The 17792-nt window shown below is 37.2% G+C and overlaps 1 protein-coding gene across 3 annotated transcripts in view; it reads right to left on the bottom strand.

Annotated features, from left to right (window-relative positions):
- Positions 1–16984, bottom strand: part of LOC128588010 (annexin A10-like) — a 55411-nt gene extending 38427 nt beyond the window's left edge. For 2 of the 3 annotated variants that reach the window (XM_053594576.1, XM_053594575.1), the window contains exons 1-3: positions 16830–16984; positions 9543–9624; positions 4375–4469 (exon numbers count right to left, since the gene is read on the bottom strand). In XM_053594576.1, coding sequence (XP_053450551.1) covers positions 4375–4469; positions 9543–9624; positions 16830–16847 — 195 coding nt within the window. In that variant the 5' untranslated portion in view covers positions 16848–16984. The remainder of the gene's footprint in view (positions 1–4374; positions 4470–9542; positions 9625–16829) is intronic. The other variant, XM_053594577.1, reaches the window with a different exon arrangement.
- Positions 16985–17792: the final 808 nt, after the last annotated feature.

Here is a 17792-nt window from a genome sequence, read left to right as displayed (position 1 = left end):
TGACAGATATGATACATTATAAACTCAGTAAGTTAACCACCAAGGGACTGGGACAAACTTTTCAACACACTGAGGTGGTCAACATAAGGAACTAGGCCTACAGTACCTATACCTGTGGAGGTACGTGTTTTTTCTATCAAAATCAGGTCAACTTGAGAAGGTTGGCAGTGTAGGAAACTTGTCAACTATGGAAGTAGTTGTAATCGTACCATTTAAAATTATATTTAAATTATGTTTATAAAATTAATGTGTGATAAACTATGTAAAGAATTTCAACTTCGGGGTCTAAAACGACATCTATCCCCCTCTCTTCTGAACTAAAAGTGAGGAGTAGAGAAGATACAATACCTATTACTAGTATTAATGATAGAATAATTCTATCTCGAAAGCAGATCATTTTCTAGCTAGCTACTTCCTCGCTATGCTGACACTTCAAGTATCAATATTTCTAACCAGGGAGCAGAGGGGTGATAGCAAAATAATGTTATGAGAACAAGATGTGTTTGTAGAATGAATTATTTACACATTCACATCTGTTTATTAAATACCAATTATATCAGTTTGCTGCCATAACAGAAATATACTGACTGGGTGGATTAAGCAATGGCAATTTATTTTTTCATAGTTCTGGAAGATGGAAACCCAAAGTCAAGATGCCGGTAGGTTTTCTTTCTAGTGAGATCCCTTCACCTGCCTTGCAGATGGTCGTCTTCTCTCTGTGGCACATCCCTGCTGTTTCTTCCTCTTCTGAGGACACCAGTCCCTATGCTTGTGACCTAACTTAATCTTAACTACCTCCCTAAAGGGCACCTCCAGATACAGTCACATTGGGGGTTAGGGCTTTAAACATATAAGTTTGGGGGGAACACAATTCAGTCCATGGCACCAACTATGTGTGCCTGCTACTGGTGTAGGTGCTGGGATACATTAGAGAACAAAACAGAGGTTCTTCTCATTGTAGGCCTTGTGTTCTAGAAGGAGATGACAAGAAAAAAATAATAATTACAATAAGTAAATAAATTATGTGGTGAGTTAGAAGGTAGTAAGTGTCATGGGCCAGTAAGAGCAGGCAGGGGACTCTGGAGCACTCTCCTCGGCCTCAGGGAAGGTGACCATTTAAAATAGATTTGTCATGGTTGACCTTTGAGCAAAACTTTGCTGGACACCAGGGGATCAGCGGTATTGACTTCTGTCTTATTAAATCCAGCATCTATTTAGTTCAGAGGATTACTGAGAAGCTACAGAAGAGACAGTTTAGAGTCAGATAATCTTGGTTCAAGTTCGACACTGGGCAGGTCAGCCTCTGCATGAAGTTGCATAACTACCGCTGCTGCGTATTAAATGCACAACAGAAACCAACATATTTCAGAGTGGGTCATCCCTGTTTTAGATGAAAAATGAGAAAACTGCTTTACTGCTGAATGTGCACTTCTTCGGGAATCGCTGTCTAAGTGTCCCCTGCACGTTCACAAAGGCATTCCACCGTCTCCTGGGTTCAACTCAAGTAGACTTGCTTCGGGGTTTATAATATTGATAAATGTGCCAATCAGTGGCATTCCAAGCAGCTGTTCAGCAGAGTGGAGCGATTCGTTTCTGCCATAGGAAGGCAGAGTTGATGAAACGCAGCAGCTTTGCACCATGTGAAATGGCCAGGAGGAAGTGTGCACGGAGCAGGGGGAGGATTATGCTTTACTGAGCAGCTGAGAAAATAATTCTGTCAACTCTTAATTATTCGTGTTCAGAAAAAATGAAACTGTCGATTATTAACACAGAAGATAATGTATACATTCTCACCGCAGACAAGGGAAGGTAGCAAGAGCTATCCATCAGCCAAATGGAAGAAGCGATTCTGAAAAGAGTGACAGCGGATGTCAAGAGGGCCTGGCCAGCGCCAGGCAATGAACCTGGTCGCAGCCAGAGCAAGGAGAGAGGGAAAGGGTAATCTGGGCAAGTGTGAGCTCATTTTAACTACCATATAGCTAACAAGAGGGCGTGTCCCTTTTTTTCTTTTATTCTTTAATGGAATAAGTAATAAACAAATACAATATAATCCCTTAGATTCACTTATTCTATAAACAAATTGCCTTTTCTATGTGAGAACCTGAGCTCCAGAGGGACTGTAGCCAAGAACCCAGTCCCTGCTATTTCAGGAGATGATAATGTCGTGGGCAGGACATAAAATGAATTGACACACCCTCATTCAGCAAGTGCTGCTGTGGAATTATGCACAGTGATCTCTGGGAATCAAGTGAGCACTTAACCCTGAGCAGAAGGCGGGGGTGGCAGGCCAGGGAGGGGCTTGAGAGCGAGCAAGCCTGGCCGCACCCTATTGGAGGACCCGCAGTCAGCTCTGCCTTCACAGTGTCAGTCAGCAAACACTAGCTAAGCAACCTCCCCGCACGTTGGACAGACATTTGCGCCAAGCCTGCGGATGAACAAGAAATCAGCTTTCAAGGTTTTAGGCTCTGGGAATGTGAAACGAATATAGACAAGCTCAGAGATCTGTCATCAGGTACACAGGAAAGTTAGGGAAATGATGCTTTAGTCAAGTGAGTCTGTTGCACTTGATTTGGGAGTGGCAGTGGGAGGATGACAGGTGGATAGCAGGTAGGATTGAGAATCAAGCCACTGAAGGCAGATGAAGCTGGATCAGAGGAGGGTAAGGAGCAGGAGGGGTTCATAGAGCAAACTACAGTTCAGTAGTTCCACTGGGCTACTGGCCAGTGAGGAGGGCAGAGGGAGAAAGAGGGAGCAGAAACCGGGCAGGCCAGGCTTTGTAGCCTGTGAAGGCTTTGGGTTTATTGCCCAGGCATATGGAAGGAGGAAAGGGATAGACATTCAAGGCTGAAAGTGGCAAGTGGTATGAAGATTTAGATGTCGAGTGACTCTGGCTTGAGCTTGGGGATGAATTACAAGAGTAAGGGGCTGAGGGAACCAGTGAGGGGTTTTAGCATTATCTGGGCACAAAAACGGTGAAGACTCAAATCAAGAGTTTGTGAAGGAGGAGAAAGAAAGAGGTGAGAGGAGGAGGGATGTACTGGACTTGATAATTGGTGGTATGAGTAGGGCATTGACAGGACAGGGGGCGACAGACCACCTGACCTCCAGAGGATCCCAGCTGAGCTTTTGCAGGAGGTGTGGATTCCTCAGCAGAAGTGAGCATTTAACTGACTTTGAGACCTTATCTGTATGGGGAAAAGTATATTTATAGTAGTATATAAATTCTTTAATAGATTTTAACTTCCTTGAGTGTAAATACCTTATTTCTTCATTACTTTAATGTGCTTTAATGCAATTTTGTAGAACTTGACAATATTTTAGCCTAAACTTAACCTGATATATAAAAAGCACCACTGTATGAGATATGTAAACCTCTGAGTGAGAAAAGGTACAAAAAATGAAATGACGTCCCTTATAGCACTATACATATCAAAACAGAATTAGATTGCCAATGATATTATTTTTATATATAATTTTTATGTTCTTTTACAAAAGAAAACTAGCACAAGTGTCATGGGAACATAAGTTAAGGTAACAGTTTTATGTGTAAAAAAATGTATAACTGGTCTTTTTTGGCTTAATTCAATCAATAGCACTATTAGTAGTAGCATTTATATTATTAATTATTTCTAAAACTGACAGCTATCTTTTATATAGTTGTTCAAAGACTAGGGTTTAGACATGGACTCAATTTGTATGGACTAACTCTATAGAGAAAATTTTATGATAGTGTTTTATCGATAGTGTTCAGTTGACCAAGTAATTGCTATTTCAGGCCCTTTTGCCCCGAAGAATTTTTATTCTGAATCTGTGATTGAAATGCATGACGAAAACAAGGAATCTTTAATGGTACTTATTTTGAAATTAGAATGTGATTACTTTAAAACACTATGGATAGCTTTATTGCCTTAAAGTATTTTTAAACTGCCATTCTTTTTTAATGGTCTCTGTAACTGCACACTGGAGAGAAAAACAGCTACTACAGAATTCTCTTTGGCTGAGAGTTTGGTGAGACCTTCAGGGAATTGCAGGAAAAGATGATATTTTTTTACCTGGTGATGATTAGTTGTTTTCTGTGCCCAGAGCTACACTTTCAGCTTAATTGGACCAATTGGCAGTGTAAGGTCATCACAACTTTTCATGTGGGGATGCTGAATGATTTGGGGATGGGACTAGTGAGTTTGAACATCCCTCACACACACATGCATTTCATGCTATATATCTTACTCCTTGAAACATGTTCGAAGAATATGAACTGTTTCTGACAGATAATAAAGTCTGAAAGTCTTTGTGAAAAATAATATCTGTTTTCTGAGAGTGTGATTGGCTCTCAGGTGATTGCCCTAGAAACAGGTCAAGATAAAGAAGTCTAACCTGACCATACATTCCCTGGTACGCCTCTGCAATCAGCAGCCTTTGTGCATTGCAGCGCTGGGTTAGAATGCCGATCAGCATGTCGTTGTCACAGTCTGGAAAAGAATAATATTGGAAGATTAGTAAAGTTGCTGCTTTTCAGCCCATTATCTAAGGATCAATGTCCAAGCATTACCCCTGATGGTACTTTCATGCAGAGAGCAATTTGAAACCAATGCTGGAAATCACATTGAAAGAGGATACCCAGAAAAAGTAGGGTCTAAGAGAACAGAGGTCTTCTCAAGGAGAGCCCAAAGACACCCCTGGAGGTCCTTGCCGTAGTGACTCAGCTCTTAGGAATTTGTAGAAACCTAACTTCCTGGGACCTGGAACTAACACTTGCTTCTGCTTCTATAAAAACCAAGTCCACTTCTCCAGCTTGATTCAAACTGACCAATGAACCAGCCTGAGCCAGAGCGAGACCTGGTCTCTAAAAATAGTTGGGCATTGTGGCAGGCACGTGTATTCCCAGCTACTTCGGAGGCTGAGGCAAGAGAATTGCTTGAGGCCAAGAGGGTGAGGTTGCTGTGAGCTGTGACGGTGATGCCACTGCAGTCTACCAAGGTTGACAAGGTGAGACTCTGTCTCAAAACAAACAAACAAACAAATACCAAACTGACCAGTGAGAAAGGTACCCATGGCTAGAACTTTTGATTGGAGATAAAAAGGAGAAGACTGAGCCAGTCGGGGAGTGTAGCCTTTTTAGACTCTAGTCTGCCCTTGCTCTGCCACCTGGAATAAAACCCTTCCTCTTTTAAACTTGATTTTTCCAGTATTCTTTATTTCTACTGGGCCTCATCAGCCTGCAACAACATAACAATCCTTGATGAAGCCTGGGTTCTTCCTATCCCTACTTTTAGTGCTATTACTACAGAGTTCCTCCCTTCCTTTAAAAAGATGGAATAAAAAGTAGAGGGGAGTAAAGAAAATATACTCTTTCTTCATCCCTTTTTGCCCCACCCAAAAAAAGGCTTCCTTGACCTTTCAGCTGATTAATATTTGCATGGGCACAAACAGGATGACTATAGTTAACAATAATATATTACATTATATGGTTTTAAATAGCCAGAAGGAGGATACTGGATGTTCCCAACACAAAGAAATGGTAACTGTTTGAAGTGACGGGTGCACCAGTGACCTTGATCTGATCACTTACATGGGAACATCACCGTGGGCTCCATTAATATGTATAAGTCTCACGTATCAATTAAAAATGAAAACTAATTTAGCAATAAATGGGCACAGCATCTTTTTATTGTACAATGTGAGAGAGAAGGCTTACAATGAATATATATTAAGGCAAAATGACTGCTTTTGTTCAGAACCTCCAGAGGAAGGAGCGGTGATGGAGAAAGAACTCGGGGAGGGCAAGGTGTCTGAACGCTGTCTCACCTGCTAGCCACTACCACTACTTTCAAAACAAAACTGACCACTAAGCTCCTTTTAAAAAGTTATCATTAGTATTAATCAGGTCTCATGCCACGAATCTACAAATTCAGCTACTTTTCCATCTATCCCATAGCTTTATAACATAGAAAAATGTTACTTTAGCATTTTCTTTAACAGCCTCATGCACAGATCAATTTTCTCCTCTTTTTTCTCTGGCTATATCATATTATTAATGTGTTAACATTATGCTCATGGCCAACAGCACTATAAGTCACACTTGAGTTTCGCTTATGTAACACTGGTATTTTCTCCTGAATCCTTTTTTGTGCACGGGAGTGCTGGACATCACTTCAGCTGTATGCTCAAGGCCATTTTAAGCAGTAAAATCACTAACAAAAAGCATAAAAGTGCAAAATTGTGGCACTAAATAGACTGCAAAATGGACTTGTTTATAGGATGAGAGCTAAAACAAGAAGGCAGAGTGTCAGCCCTTGTTTGATCTTGAGTAGGAACAGTGCATTCTAGTGACTAAAATTTTTCCCATCTCTTCATGTCCGCAAATGACCATGAAGTCATTGTGAACATTAATTGGGTGGTTATAAATAAGTAAACTTTAGTGAGTGGATAAATTAATAAATATGGAGTCCATGAATAATGAGGATTGACTAAATGGCAGATGGGTAAAAGTAGCCTACTAGGCAACAAAATTATAATTACTAAAATTTCAAATTATTTCTAAATAGCACTGGATGCTACTCATCAAATTAACTTTAAATGTGAAGATACAGATAGATTAGAAATAAAGAGATGGAGAATGATATACCATACTATCAAAATAAAGAAAGCTGCAGTAGCTGTATTAATTTCAGAGCAAGAGGCTTCAGAGCAAAGAAAACTACCAGGGATAAAAAGGGTCACTACATAATGACAGGGGGGTCAATTCTCCAAGAAGACATAACAAGCCTTAACAGAAGAAATACAATTCTGTGCAATTTCTTTCAGAAAACAGAAGCAGAAGGAATACTTCCTAACTCATTCTATCATGGAATCATTACTTTAATACCAAAACCAGAGAAAGAAATTACACGGAAAAAATAAAAAACCACTGATCAATGTCTCTCAGGAACACATATGCAAGACTCTTCAAAAAACTATCAAATCAAATATAACATTGTATAAAAAGAATTATACTTCACAATTAAGTGGGTTTTTATTTTTTTAATTTATATATATATATACAAGGCTGGCTTAATATTCTAATATCAAATAATGTCATCCATCACATCCATAGGCTAAAGGAAAAAAATATGATTATATTGACAGATACAGAAAAAACATTTGACAAAATCCAGCAACTATTCAACATAAAAACTCATGGCAAACTAGGCGTAGAAGGGACCTTCCTCAACTTGATAAAAGAACATCAAAAAAACCTATGGCCAGCATCAAACTTAATGGTAAGAAAGATCAGGAAAAAGGTGAGAATGTCCACTCCAAACAGCACGGAATGTTTCAAAAAGATTCGTTTTGACTTGTATGCTCTTTTCCCAAGATTTAGAAATGTAGGTTAAAAATGAATGTAGGTTAAAAATGATTCTAGTTGTTAAGGATCTCACAGAGCTCATGTGTACAATGAGCCCTGTGTCTGATGAACCCTGTGTCCGATGAACCACGTGTCCGATGAGCCCTGTAAGATCCTTAACAACTAGAATCGTTTTTAACCTACATTCATTCAAATACAGTTCTAGGAATACATGGACAAGGGAAGCAGCTTCTAGTGGTGAGGAATTGGAAAGTAGACAGCAGTGCCAGGGAATGTTAAACTGAGAAGTGTTCTGTTTTAGATCATCAGCACATTTTCATATAACCTTAAGACAATTTCTGTTGAAACTACTCATTTCATTTACTTTTGAAAACATTTTTGCTTTTGAATTTTTCTAAATAAAACTCAGTAGACAGAGAAAACCTTAGAGAGGGATGTATCTTCTTCAATTGCACTTTGCAGGGTCAAACAGACGGATAGACATTTAAAGCATTTTGGAGCTGTGTTCTCGCGCTGGTGTGCTACAGTGGCTGGAACGCAATCCTGTAATTCCTCTGCTGGGCATATACCCAGAAGACCAAAAATCACAACATAACAAAGATATTTGTACCAGAATGTTTATTGCAGCCCAATTCATAATAGCTAAGTCATGGAAAAAGCCCAAGTGTCCATCGATCCACGAATGGATTAATAAATTGTGGTATATGTATACCATGGAATACTATGCAGCCTTAAAGAAAGATGGAGACTTTACCTCTTTCATGTTTACATGGATGGAGCTGGAACATATTCTTCTTAGTAAAGTATCCCAAGAATGGAAGAAAAAATACCCAATGTACACAGCCCTACTATGAAACTAATTTGGGACTCTCACATGAAAGCTATAACCCAGCTACAACTTAACAATAGGGGGAAGTGGAAAAGGGGGGGGTGGGTAGAGGGAGGGGAATCGGTGGGATCACACCTGTGGTGCATATTATAGGGGTATTTGCGAAACTTGGTAAATGTAGAATGTAAATGTTTTGGCACAGTAACTGAGATAACGCCGGAAAGGCTATGTTAACCACTGTGATAAAAATGTGTCAAATGGTTTATGAAGTGAGTGTATGATGCCCCATAATCATATCATTGTATACAGTTATGATTTAATAAAAAAAAATTAAAAAAAAAAAAAACCAAACCTCTTGAAATACCCCAGCCTGAAACATTGACAAGAAACAAATTACGATGGTCAAAATGAACCCCTATTCTGACCCTAAAATTGCAATGATAAGAACATTGAAATTGAAGGAAGGAAAAACTTCTCAGTGAATAGATTGCTGAGCTCTATAGTTGAAACCAAAAATTGCTCTCCAGAAGAAAAAGTTAATTCATAACTTTTCATTACCTTGTCTTTTTGTTTTTCTAGTGATGATTTGTATTTTAAGAGGAATAAACTCATTGCAAATTCCTAAAGTCAACTTTGGAGAGCGTATCGAAAGTTCTTTACTGTTTTCCTGTGAGATGCTGAATAGTGAATACAACACACAGATGTGAGTTGGTATTAATCACCTGTATGCCAGACTCCAAGCTCTGGGAGTTCACCATCAAGTCAGGTGAGACAAACACAAGCCCAGAGCAAATGAGACGAGGGACTGGAAGAGCAGAGCTGGGGGCAAGACGCGTACTGTCCAGCTGGCTGCAATGTCAGTGCCCAGAGAAGGGCTCAAAACAGAGGTGCTTTTGAACAGATGCTTGAAAGAAGAGAATGTGGATGAAAATTAGATGAGGGAAGAAAATGCCATTCCAATCAGAGGGATTATTAGGCCAGTTTATAGGGATATTAAAAATAATTTTTTAAAAAAGCAGAAACCATTTTGGGGAATAACTGGAAGTTTGATTTAATTGGAAGTAAAAGTAGGGGAAAAAAACAGGGTAGAAAACAAAGGCAAAAGTCAAAACAGACTTTCATCCTCAACTAAAGTGGTTAAGCGAAACATGTGAAGATTAAGTTTGCAATTTCTAAAAGAAAATCTGTTCATCAGTATTATCTTTTTCTGTAATTTTTTGCCATTTCACTTCTTTTCCTGTTTTTTTTTTTTAAATCTATGTCTACCTTTTGTAAGGCATCAGAGATTTTACACCGACAGTATAGCCTGACAACAAAGAGGAGCAAGAAAAAATTGCAATGAAAGCCAGTAGACATGATGAGACTTACCAAAGCCTTGGAGTGCACTGCCCAGCATCTGGGCATCCATGATGGGGTTGAAATTGGGAGCTGGGAAGATGGTGCCTTGTATCTTGTGGGAACAATGAATGAGAAGGAGACTGTGGTAATTCACATTAACGGTTTCCATATTTTTTTCTAGATAAATTAAACTGAAAGTAGCTTCTATATGTTTGATTTACATACACAGAAGCCTAATGTTCTAATTGTGTGTTTATTGTCAAAAGCAGTCCATTGGCCTCCACTGTTCCATCATTTATTTTTCAGTAAGAAATCATGATACTAGAACCAATAGTAGAAACATAGAAGAATCAAATTAAAAATATTTTTCTTCTTAACTAACAGTAATTATTTCCTCAGGAATTAAAGATTGCTTTATGGGAACTGAAAAGATAATTGTATGAGGGTGATTCATGTCATTCACAGGAATTAAATGTAGTACTTGCCACCAAAGCTTTTTGCACAAACAAGGCACTAAGATCTTATTAGAGAAAATTGAAATGTTTGAATTTAGATTACAGGATTCATAAAAATCCAAGTGATGCAGATGGAGCGGAGATTGTTCCATGGAAACTCATAGCTCAGAGGAAAACAGTGAAAGAACAACCCATCTGTGAAATACAATATGATTTACAATTTTTTAAGAAAGCCCATTACTAATACACAGTACTTCGAATGATGTGTCTATTGGTGTTAGAGTGTTTTCTTTTTTCATAACTTAAAAAGTATTACCATAATGCTTTTAATTCTGGCTTATTTAAAAATAAAAATAGCACAATTTTTTCAATTAAGAGATAGGATGATAAAATACAATATGATACCCCTTGGCTTTATTACAAATTTCCACAGAATAAATATAAAAAACCAATCCCAAGTAGCTGGGAGTGAAATTGATTTTATCCAGAGCAGAAGTATATAAAACACATCATCTTGTATACAAGTTACTATTATGTTTTGTATGTGACTTGTGTCATACTCTGTAAATTTTTTTATGGTTTCTTCTAGCTTAATTACTAGAATGTCTGCAAGACACAAATAAAAGTGTAATTAAGAAAGAATGGACTCCTGGGTGGGTCCTGTGGCTCAAAGGGGTAGGGCACTGGCCCCATATGCCAGAGGTGGTGGGTTCAAACCCAGCTCTGGCCAAAAACTGCAAAAAAAAAAAAAAATTAAAAGAAAAAAAGAAAGCGTGGATTCGTAACAATGTGCAGTGACACCTGTGATATTGGCAAAGAAAGAGCAATTTTTACTCTGGGCTGGATGAGAAAAGCATGTCCACAAGCTGTAAGCGAAGTTTCTTCAGTCATTGGAGACAATTCAGAGAAGCTGAAGCTGGGAGACTAACAGCATGAACTCTGTAATTCATTAAAAAAAAATTCTTATAATCCCCTCCTTTTTGGAAAATCAGGCAAGTAACTCCTGATTACAAAGAATTTTTGCTGATAAAAGAAAGCCAAGGTAGATAGAGGGGTGGGTGCTGCTCTGTGAGGCTGAAGTACAAAATGAAAAATCCGAGTATGCCCTCTAAGTGGCTCCTTTCTGCTCTCTCCACCCTAATATGTGACGCATTAGAATAACCATGACTCATATTGTTCAAATATAATTTCTGAAGACTTTTATCTTGTGACTTAATGGAACAAGGTATAGGTTTTAAAAGCTTATAATTTGTGGCCATCCCATGACTTTCTCCCTGTACTGTTTGTCAAATGGACTAATTAACCAGGAAGAATGAAATAAATATATAGTCACCTTTCCTCTATTCACTGGGAGTTTTACAATCCCAATGTTATTATATTTAAATTTGAAGAGGGTACTAGGTTTAAAATGTTACTTATTTAAGTGAACAAAATATGTACATTTTTTATTGTAGAGGTAGAATGCCAAAATAACTTTTCAGATAATTTTACAATCATCTGGAAAAGTAGCATTCCAGAGAAACCCGCATATCTAGAGAAGTGTCCGAATAAGACCTCTTCTTCTCTGTGTACTGAAAACTCTTGGAAAAATGAAATTCAAGTCTTATTGTTATTCTTTCTGTCATGGTAAGTATGCTAAGAACTTGTGACTCTGGGCTAATGGCTTTCTGATATAAATATCAGATGATTTTACCTCTGACCCCATTTCTATATTTTAGGATGCTGATGGAACCTGTTCAGAGGAGAGAGCTTTCAACAATCACGTCACTGCTTCAGCCACAGACCTTAGGAGCGAAATCACAGACGCTGGTAGGATGGTACTAAATAAAACCAGCAGGTGATGATAATGTAAGGTATAAAAGAAAGAGTCAGGGATAATGGCAAGCTTTTTTTTTTTTTTTTAACTTTTTTTCCCCTTTGCCTGAGCTAATAAGAGGATGGAATAGATGCTTGGTTCTATGAAACTGAAGTTGGGCGTAGGCACCGGGCTGAGATAGAAATTTAACAAAAGAGTCTGTATCTTGATTGTAATGAAAGCCATGCTATTAGATGCTATGTGCAAAGGAGAGACCATATGTAGGAAAGAGGAGAGTTTTCAGAATTTGGCCCTGGAATACTGCAGGGAAAGGAGATTGTCAAAAGATGCCCAGACACCTAACAGGACAAAGAGAGAGCATGGAATTCAGCCCTGGGAAGGCACTGCTCACCTTCATAAGAGCAGTTTGGGTGGAGCATTTGCAGGAGAAGCCCACTTAGAGTGGGTTGAGAGACAGCTGGGGCGGAAAAACTGGATATAAGGAGAGCAATACACTTTTGAGGAGTTTTGCCATAACATGGAGAAGTTGACAGTAATTGGTGAGAACAGTGTGTCTACGTAAATTTTCAACCATGACAGAATCTACTTACAAATAAAAATTATGCTGAGTTTAGCCAGATGTGGTGATTCACCCCTGTAATCCCAGCACTCGGGAGGCTGAGGTGAGAGGATTGCCTGAGCTCACAGGTTCAAGACCAGCCTGAACCAGAGTGAGACCCTGTCTCTAAAAAAAAATAGCCAGGCACTGTGGTGGGTGTCTGTAGTCCCAGCTACTTGTGAGGCTGAGGCAAGAGGCTTGAGCCCAAGAGTTTGTGGTTGCTGTGAGCTATGATGCCACAGCACCTACCCATGGCACTCTACCAAGGGTAAGGAAGCAAGACTCAGTCTCAAATAAAATAAATGAATAAAAGATTATGCTGAGTTTAAGAGAAAGTATATTGCTACTCAAGAAACTTTTGATGTTACTCAAGTTTATTCATAACATTTGAAATAATTATATGCACACATACATATGTGCATATGTTGTACATATATAAACATATAATATATGTATTTTTTTCCATTAGTAATGGGTATAAACTTAATCTCCTCCCTAGAAGCAGTGCATTGGGCTGTTGAAGACCAGATATTTTGAGTAAGTAAAATTGGATTCGATCTTTGGCACTGGTACTTAATAAAACTGAATAACAACTCACATTCTGTGCTGCTGTCTCTCTTCCAGGCACTTTTCTTAGTACTCTATCTGCCAAATAATTCTCAAGAGACTCTTACAAAGTAGGTGCTATTATCACACCCATTTAACAGGTAGGGAAATTAAGAAGCCAAGAGATTAAGTCCACTGTCTCCAGTCACATGGATCCCAGCAGTGAGGCTGGCTTTGAGTGCGCGTTTAACATTACTCACAGTCACATTAGTCCAGCCTCTACATTAAAAACTATCTATGGTTGTTACAATGGTATTAAAAAAAATTAGTATGCATTTCACTTCAAGGAAAAAGTTACTACATTTAATTTTTTCAGTCCTACACTTATTAGTTCCACAGAAGTTTGGTAAAACTCAAAGTCATAAACTAGCATAACTCATAACTTTTGTTGAATCAAAGTGTGTAAAGTTCAGACTGTGTAGCCTGGTGATAATGAAAAGCAATCTAAAGTATGAATAACCTTTTAATAGTATTTATTCAGTAAGTCATACTGAAGATAAACAATCAAAGTCAGATTTCTTTGGACAGAAGTTTTTCCTCCCAGGAATTTCTTCCTCCAGAAAAGAAGCCTGCTTTGAACATGATCGTGCCTTATCAACGGCATTTGCTCCCACAAGATGTGTTTTCAGCCTGCAACTGCTCTGATATAATATGCCCCAAATTTGCTTCTTATTTCCCAAGTGCTTTCCCTTCATTGTGTATAATCCATTGCTAAAGACTGATGGGTTAACTCCCCTCGAGGTAGAATGAGATGCAGAATGTCACATTGCCCACAGAAGACATTCCCTCCTATGAAATGCATACAAATTACTTAAAAATGTGCTCTTGAGCTGTTTCAGGGCACACTCATGAGTACAAGCAGCTTTGTACACATACTGTTGGCAATTTTCCCTCTTTTCTTGGTTTCACAAATAATGTTCTCTCTCTCTCTCTCTCTAGATGTGGCTTTGGAGTTAGATGGGATCTTATGTATCCTGGGAAAAGTACACAAGTGCTCTGAAACTCAGTACTTTTATATGGAAAATAGGACGATAATACTGTCCTTGAATGTAGTAAAGACTGAAAGTCATGTGTGTTAAACCACTCAGTAGAATATCTAGTACCTCAAAGAAGCATTTCAAAATTTTGGCATGTTAAATAGTATTCTTTAAAAAAGTTTGTGTATTAAATTGGACAAGACCCTGACATACAAAAGACAGAAAATTATAATATTAATTTTTCTACTTTGTTTGTAATATATTATGCTATTTCAGGCATGAAATATATTACCAATGTTATAGTGCTTTTAATAGTGCTGTGATTAACATTTGTCTGCCAGCCAATAAACATGGTGGAAATAGGAAAAGGTATCAAAAGGTTAGAAAAGGGACCAGTATTAAAGTTACCTTAGAGGCCAAAAGGAAGGGCATTGTCAAAGGAATGAATTTATAGTAAATTAAATGCTGCTGTAGAAAATAGGGGGCTTGATGAAAAAACAGGAAAAACCAGTCAACAATTTCACAAGAATTGGGCAATATCCTGAAAAGGAAAGATTGTGAATTTTCCCTACTAGGGATACTTTGGTCTAGATCCTGGAGTGGGCAAATTTTTTAGCACTGTGTAATGAAATTTTCTCCATTCAAATAGGAATAGTATACCAATATCTTCCTGAAACGTGGTTTAAATCTGACTAATTAATGAATCAAAACACTTTCAGGCTTGCAGTAATCAATTAATTAAATCTTGCTTTCAAGGAGTGGTCTCAGAATCAAGCACGTAAGTAAAATACATATGCCTGTTGTACCAAAAGTAAATTTACCATCTTAATGTAAAAACACCCTTATTGACTGATGCCTGATTAATTCCATAATTGTAGAAAGCAATTTTTTAAAATACTGTGTATGCTTATTTTATACCCAAATGTAACTACTTTTCTATGATATCTGCCTTTTTCTTAATGTATATGTAAATTGCCTACATTTTGTGACTGACAGTAAGGAACCACCTCAGGAGCTCTCAACAGTGCAAACCCATTTATGTCAAACTCAAATATCATATATAAGAATCAGAACTGCTGAGCAGAGGGGCTGAGAATCTATGTTTAATAAGCATCCTGGTCAGTATTATCCATGGTAAGAAATGAGAACTTTCTTGCTTACAGAAGAGCTTGTCCTTTGCTTAAGGACACCAGACAGAAACAAAAACAGATAAGATAGTAATCTTGGCCTCAAATATTGGTCTTTTTTTTTTTTGGCCGGGGCTAGGTTTGAACCCGCCACCTCCGGCATATGGGATCGGCGCCCTACTCCTTGAGCCACAAGCGCGGCCCATATCGGTCTTCTTAACACCAAATTCTAACCACATGGGCCATATAAATTAAGATAGAAAATTACTTTAAAATATAACAAGATTGATTATATAAAGCCATTTTACTGTCTGTACTTGCTATGATTATACATAAAGTGTAATGTTTATTGCCAATAAAACTGAAAGAAAAGCTTAAAATTAATTTTCAGGTATGCTCAAATCCAACTCTTTATTATTTTTTTTTTTTATTAAATCATAGCTGTGTACATTAGTATGATCATGGGGCACCATACACTTGGTTCATAGACCGTTTGACACATTTTCATCACACTAGTTAACATAGCTTTCCTGGCATTTTCTTAGTTATTTTGCCAAGACCTTTACATTCCACATTTACTAAGATTGAAAAAGTACCCAATGTACTCACCCTTATTATGAAACTAATGTAGGACCTTCACATGAAAGCTATAACCCAGTTACAACCTAAGAATAGGGAGAAGAGATTTTATTTATCTGCTTTGGAAGTACGGCAAATCATTGTGTACCTTTAAAATCTTGTTATCATGATAAACGTTTTATTATCCCTGAAATATAATTTACATAGTCTCTAAATGTTTCATTTAAAAATTTGACATATAGGGCGGCGCCTGTGGCTCAGCGGGTAGGGCGCCGGTCCCATATGCCGGAGGTGGCGGGTTCAAACCCAGCCCTGGCCAAATTAAAAAAAAAAAAAATTTATAAAAATTTGACATATAAATATTAATATAAGACAATACAGTACACAGAATTTAATGTTGATTACTTCTAAATAACTGTACTTGAATGAATGGAAAGGGATACAACAATAGGCTTTTTCAAATTAAATTATTTACCACATGGGCCTAAATTATCTTATACATTTTATTTCTCTGTAGTAAAATATAACTGCCTCACAACTAATAAAACAATTATGGTAACTCTCAAATAAAACAGTATATCCAGGTAACTCAATGGCTGTATTGGCTTTTTAATGCACCAAAATGATTCAGACAAGGAAGAACCCAAACAACTCAACTGTGACATACACTACATCAATAGCAACTATTAAAAAATGAACAATTTCCTTAAGAAAGCATGGGATTAAAATAAAAATTATTTTAATTTCATATAAAGACAAAGAAATATGAAAACAAAAAATTCTATTATAACTTCAGTCAGAATTCTGAGTCATGTTACTTATAAAAGTCAAGGTAATTAGGGGAGCACCTGTGGCTCAAAGGAGTAGGGCACCAGCCCCATATGCCGGAGGTGGTGGGTTCAAACCCAGCCCCAGCCAAAAACCTCAACAACAAAAAAAAAGTTGAGGTAATTAAATTGCGTCTCTGGGATAGTATATTGTTTCAAAATTAACATAAAAAATTAATCTCATGGATGGAATTTCTAGGCCTTAAAATTTAATGCAAATAAATTAACACATTATTTCCTGTTGAAAATGCCAAGTAACACAAACATAAACAAAACTTTATTAATAAGGATAAAATATCAAAATACTGAAAAGAAATAACCATTATACTTACATAGTCCCCACAAAACATTTTGATGATAATGGATAATTTCAGAGTAAATCAAAAGACTTTCGATAAGTGAACGATTGCACAGGCTTCTTTTGCAGTGAAACCAGAACGAATTGAGGTTCGCTATTCAATCAAATTTAAATAACGTTCTCAGTCTCTCAGGCAAGAAAATGTCCAAGCAATTCTGAATAGAGTATTTATACCTTGCTATCAGTCATAGGTGAGTGGGCAGAATGGTTGCACAAAATAAATAGAGTCATTAACCTAAGCCCTGGTTGTGTGTTGATTTAATACACATAAATTAGCCAACCAATGAAAGAAGTGTAATCTTTTGAAAAACCTGATGACTTAAGGAAAGGTAAGTTGATTAACTACAAAGTTAATGATTATATTTTGCTTAATTGTTGTTAATACGCAGGCACTTTGGGGTCCTCCAGCTCTAGCTCCGTATTTTAAATTGCTAGGTTCTGTGTGCAACTGTACGACATTATAAATACTTTGAATACTGTATGATATGCTCTCATGTTAAAAAGTAACATATTTAGGACAGAATTCATTACTCAGAAATAAAAGTGTTTGAGAAATATATTAACCACCATGTTTTGCACTTAATTTTCACATATATATTATTTTAATATTTCCATTTCTATTTTTCAATTATTCTTATGTTTCTATTGTATTTTAAGAAAACAAATTTTAGAAAAACCTTTGAAGTCCTAGGTAGTATTAGAAACTATCTATCCTTAAAAGTTTTATACATTTTTTCCAAAAATAAGAAAATTAATGTGAAATCTACCATTTTACTGCTATTTGCCATTTAGTGAACAATATAGTGTTCATTTACTCTATAAGATTTTAAGAGATCTTGAAGAATAATCGGTCATAAATAATATTGGTTGAAAAAACAGAATATTACAAGATAAGTGTTAACTGAACAGCATCCATAACTCCAAAATTACTTGATCC

The sequence above is a fragment of the Nycticebus coucang genome, chromosome 6 (genome assembly GCF_027406575.1).
Source record: "Nycticebus coucang isolate mNycCou1 chromosome 6, mNycCou1.pri, whole genome shotgun sequence".
NCBI lineage: Eukaryota > Metazoa > Chordata > Mammalia > Primates > Lorisidae > Nycticebus > Nycticebus coucang.
The sequence above is the reverse complement of the archived record's forward strand: the minus strand, read 5'-3'. Positions and strand labels throughout refer to the sequence as shown.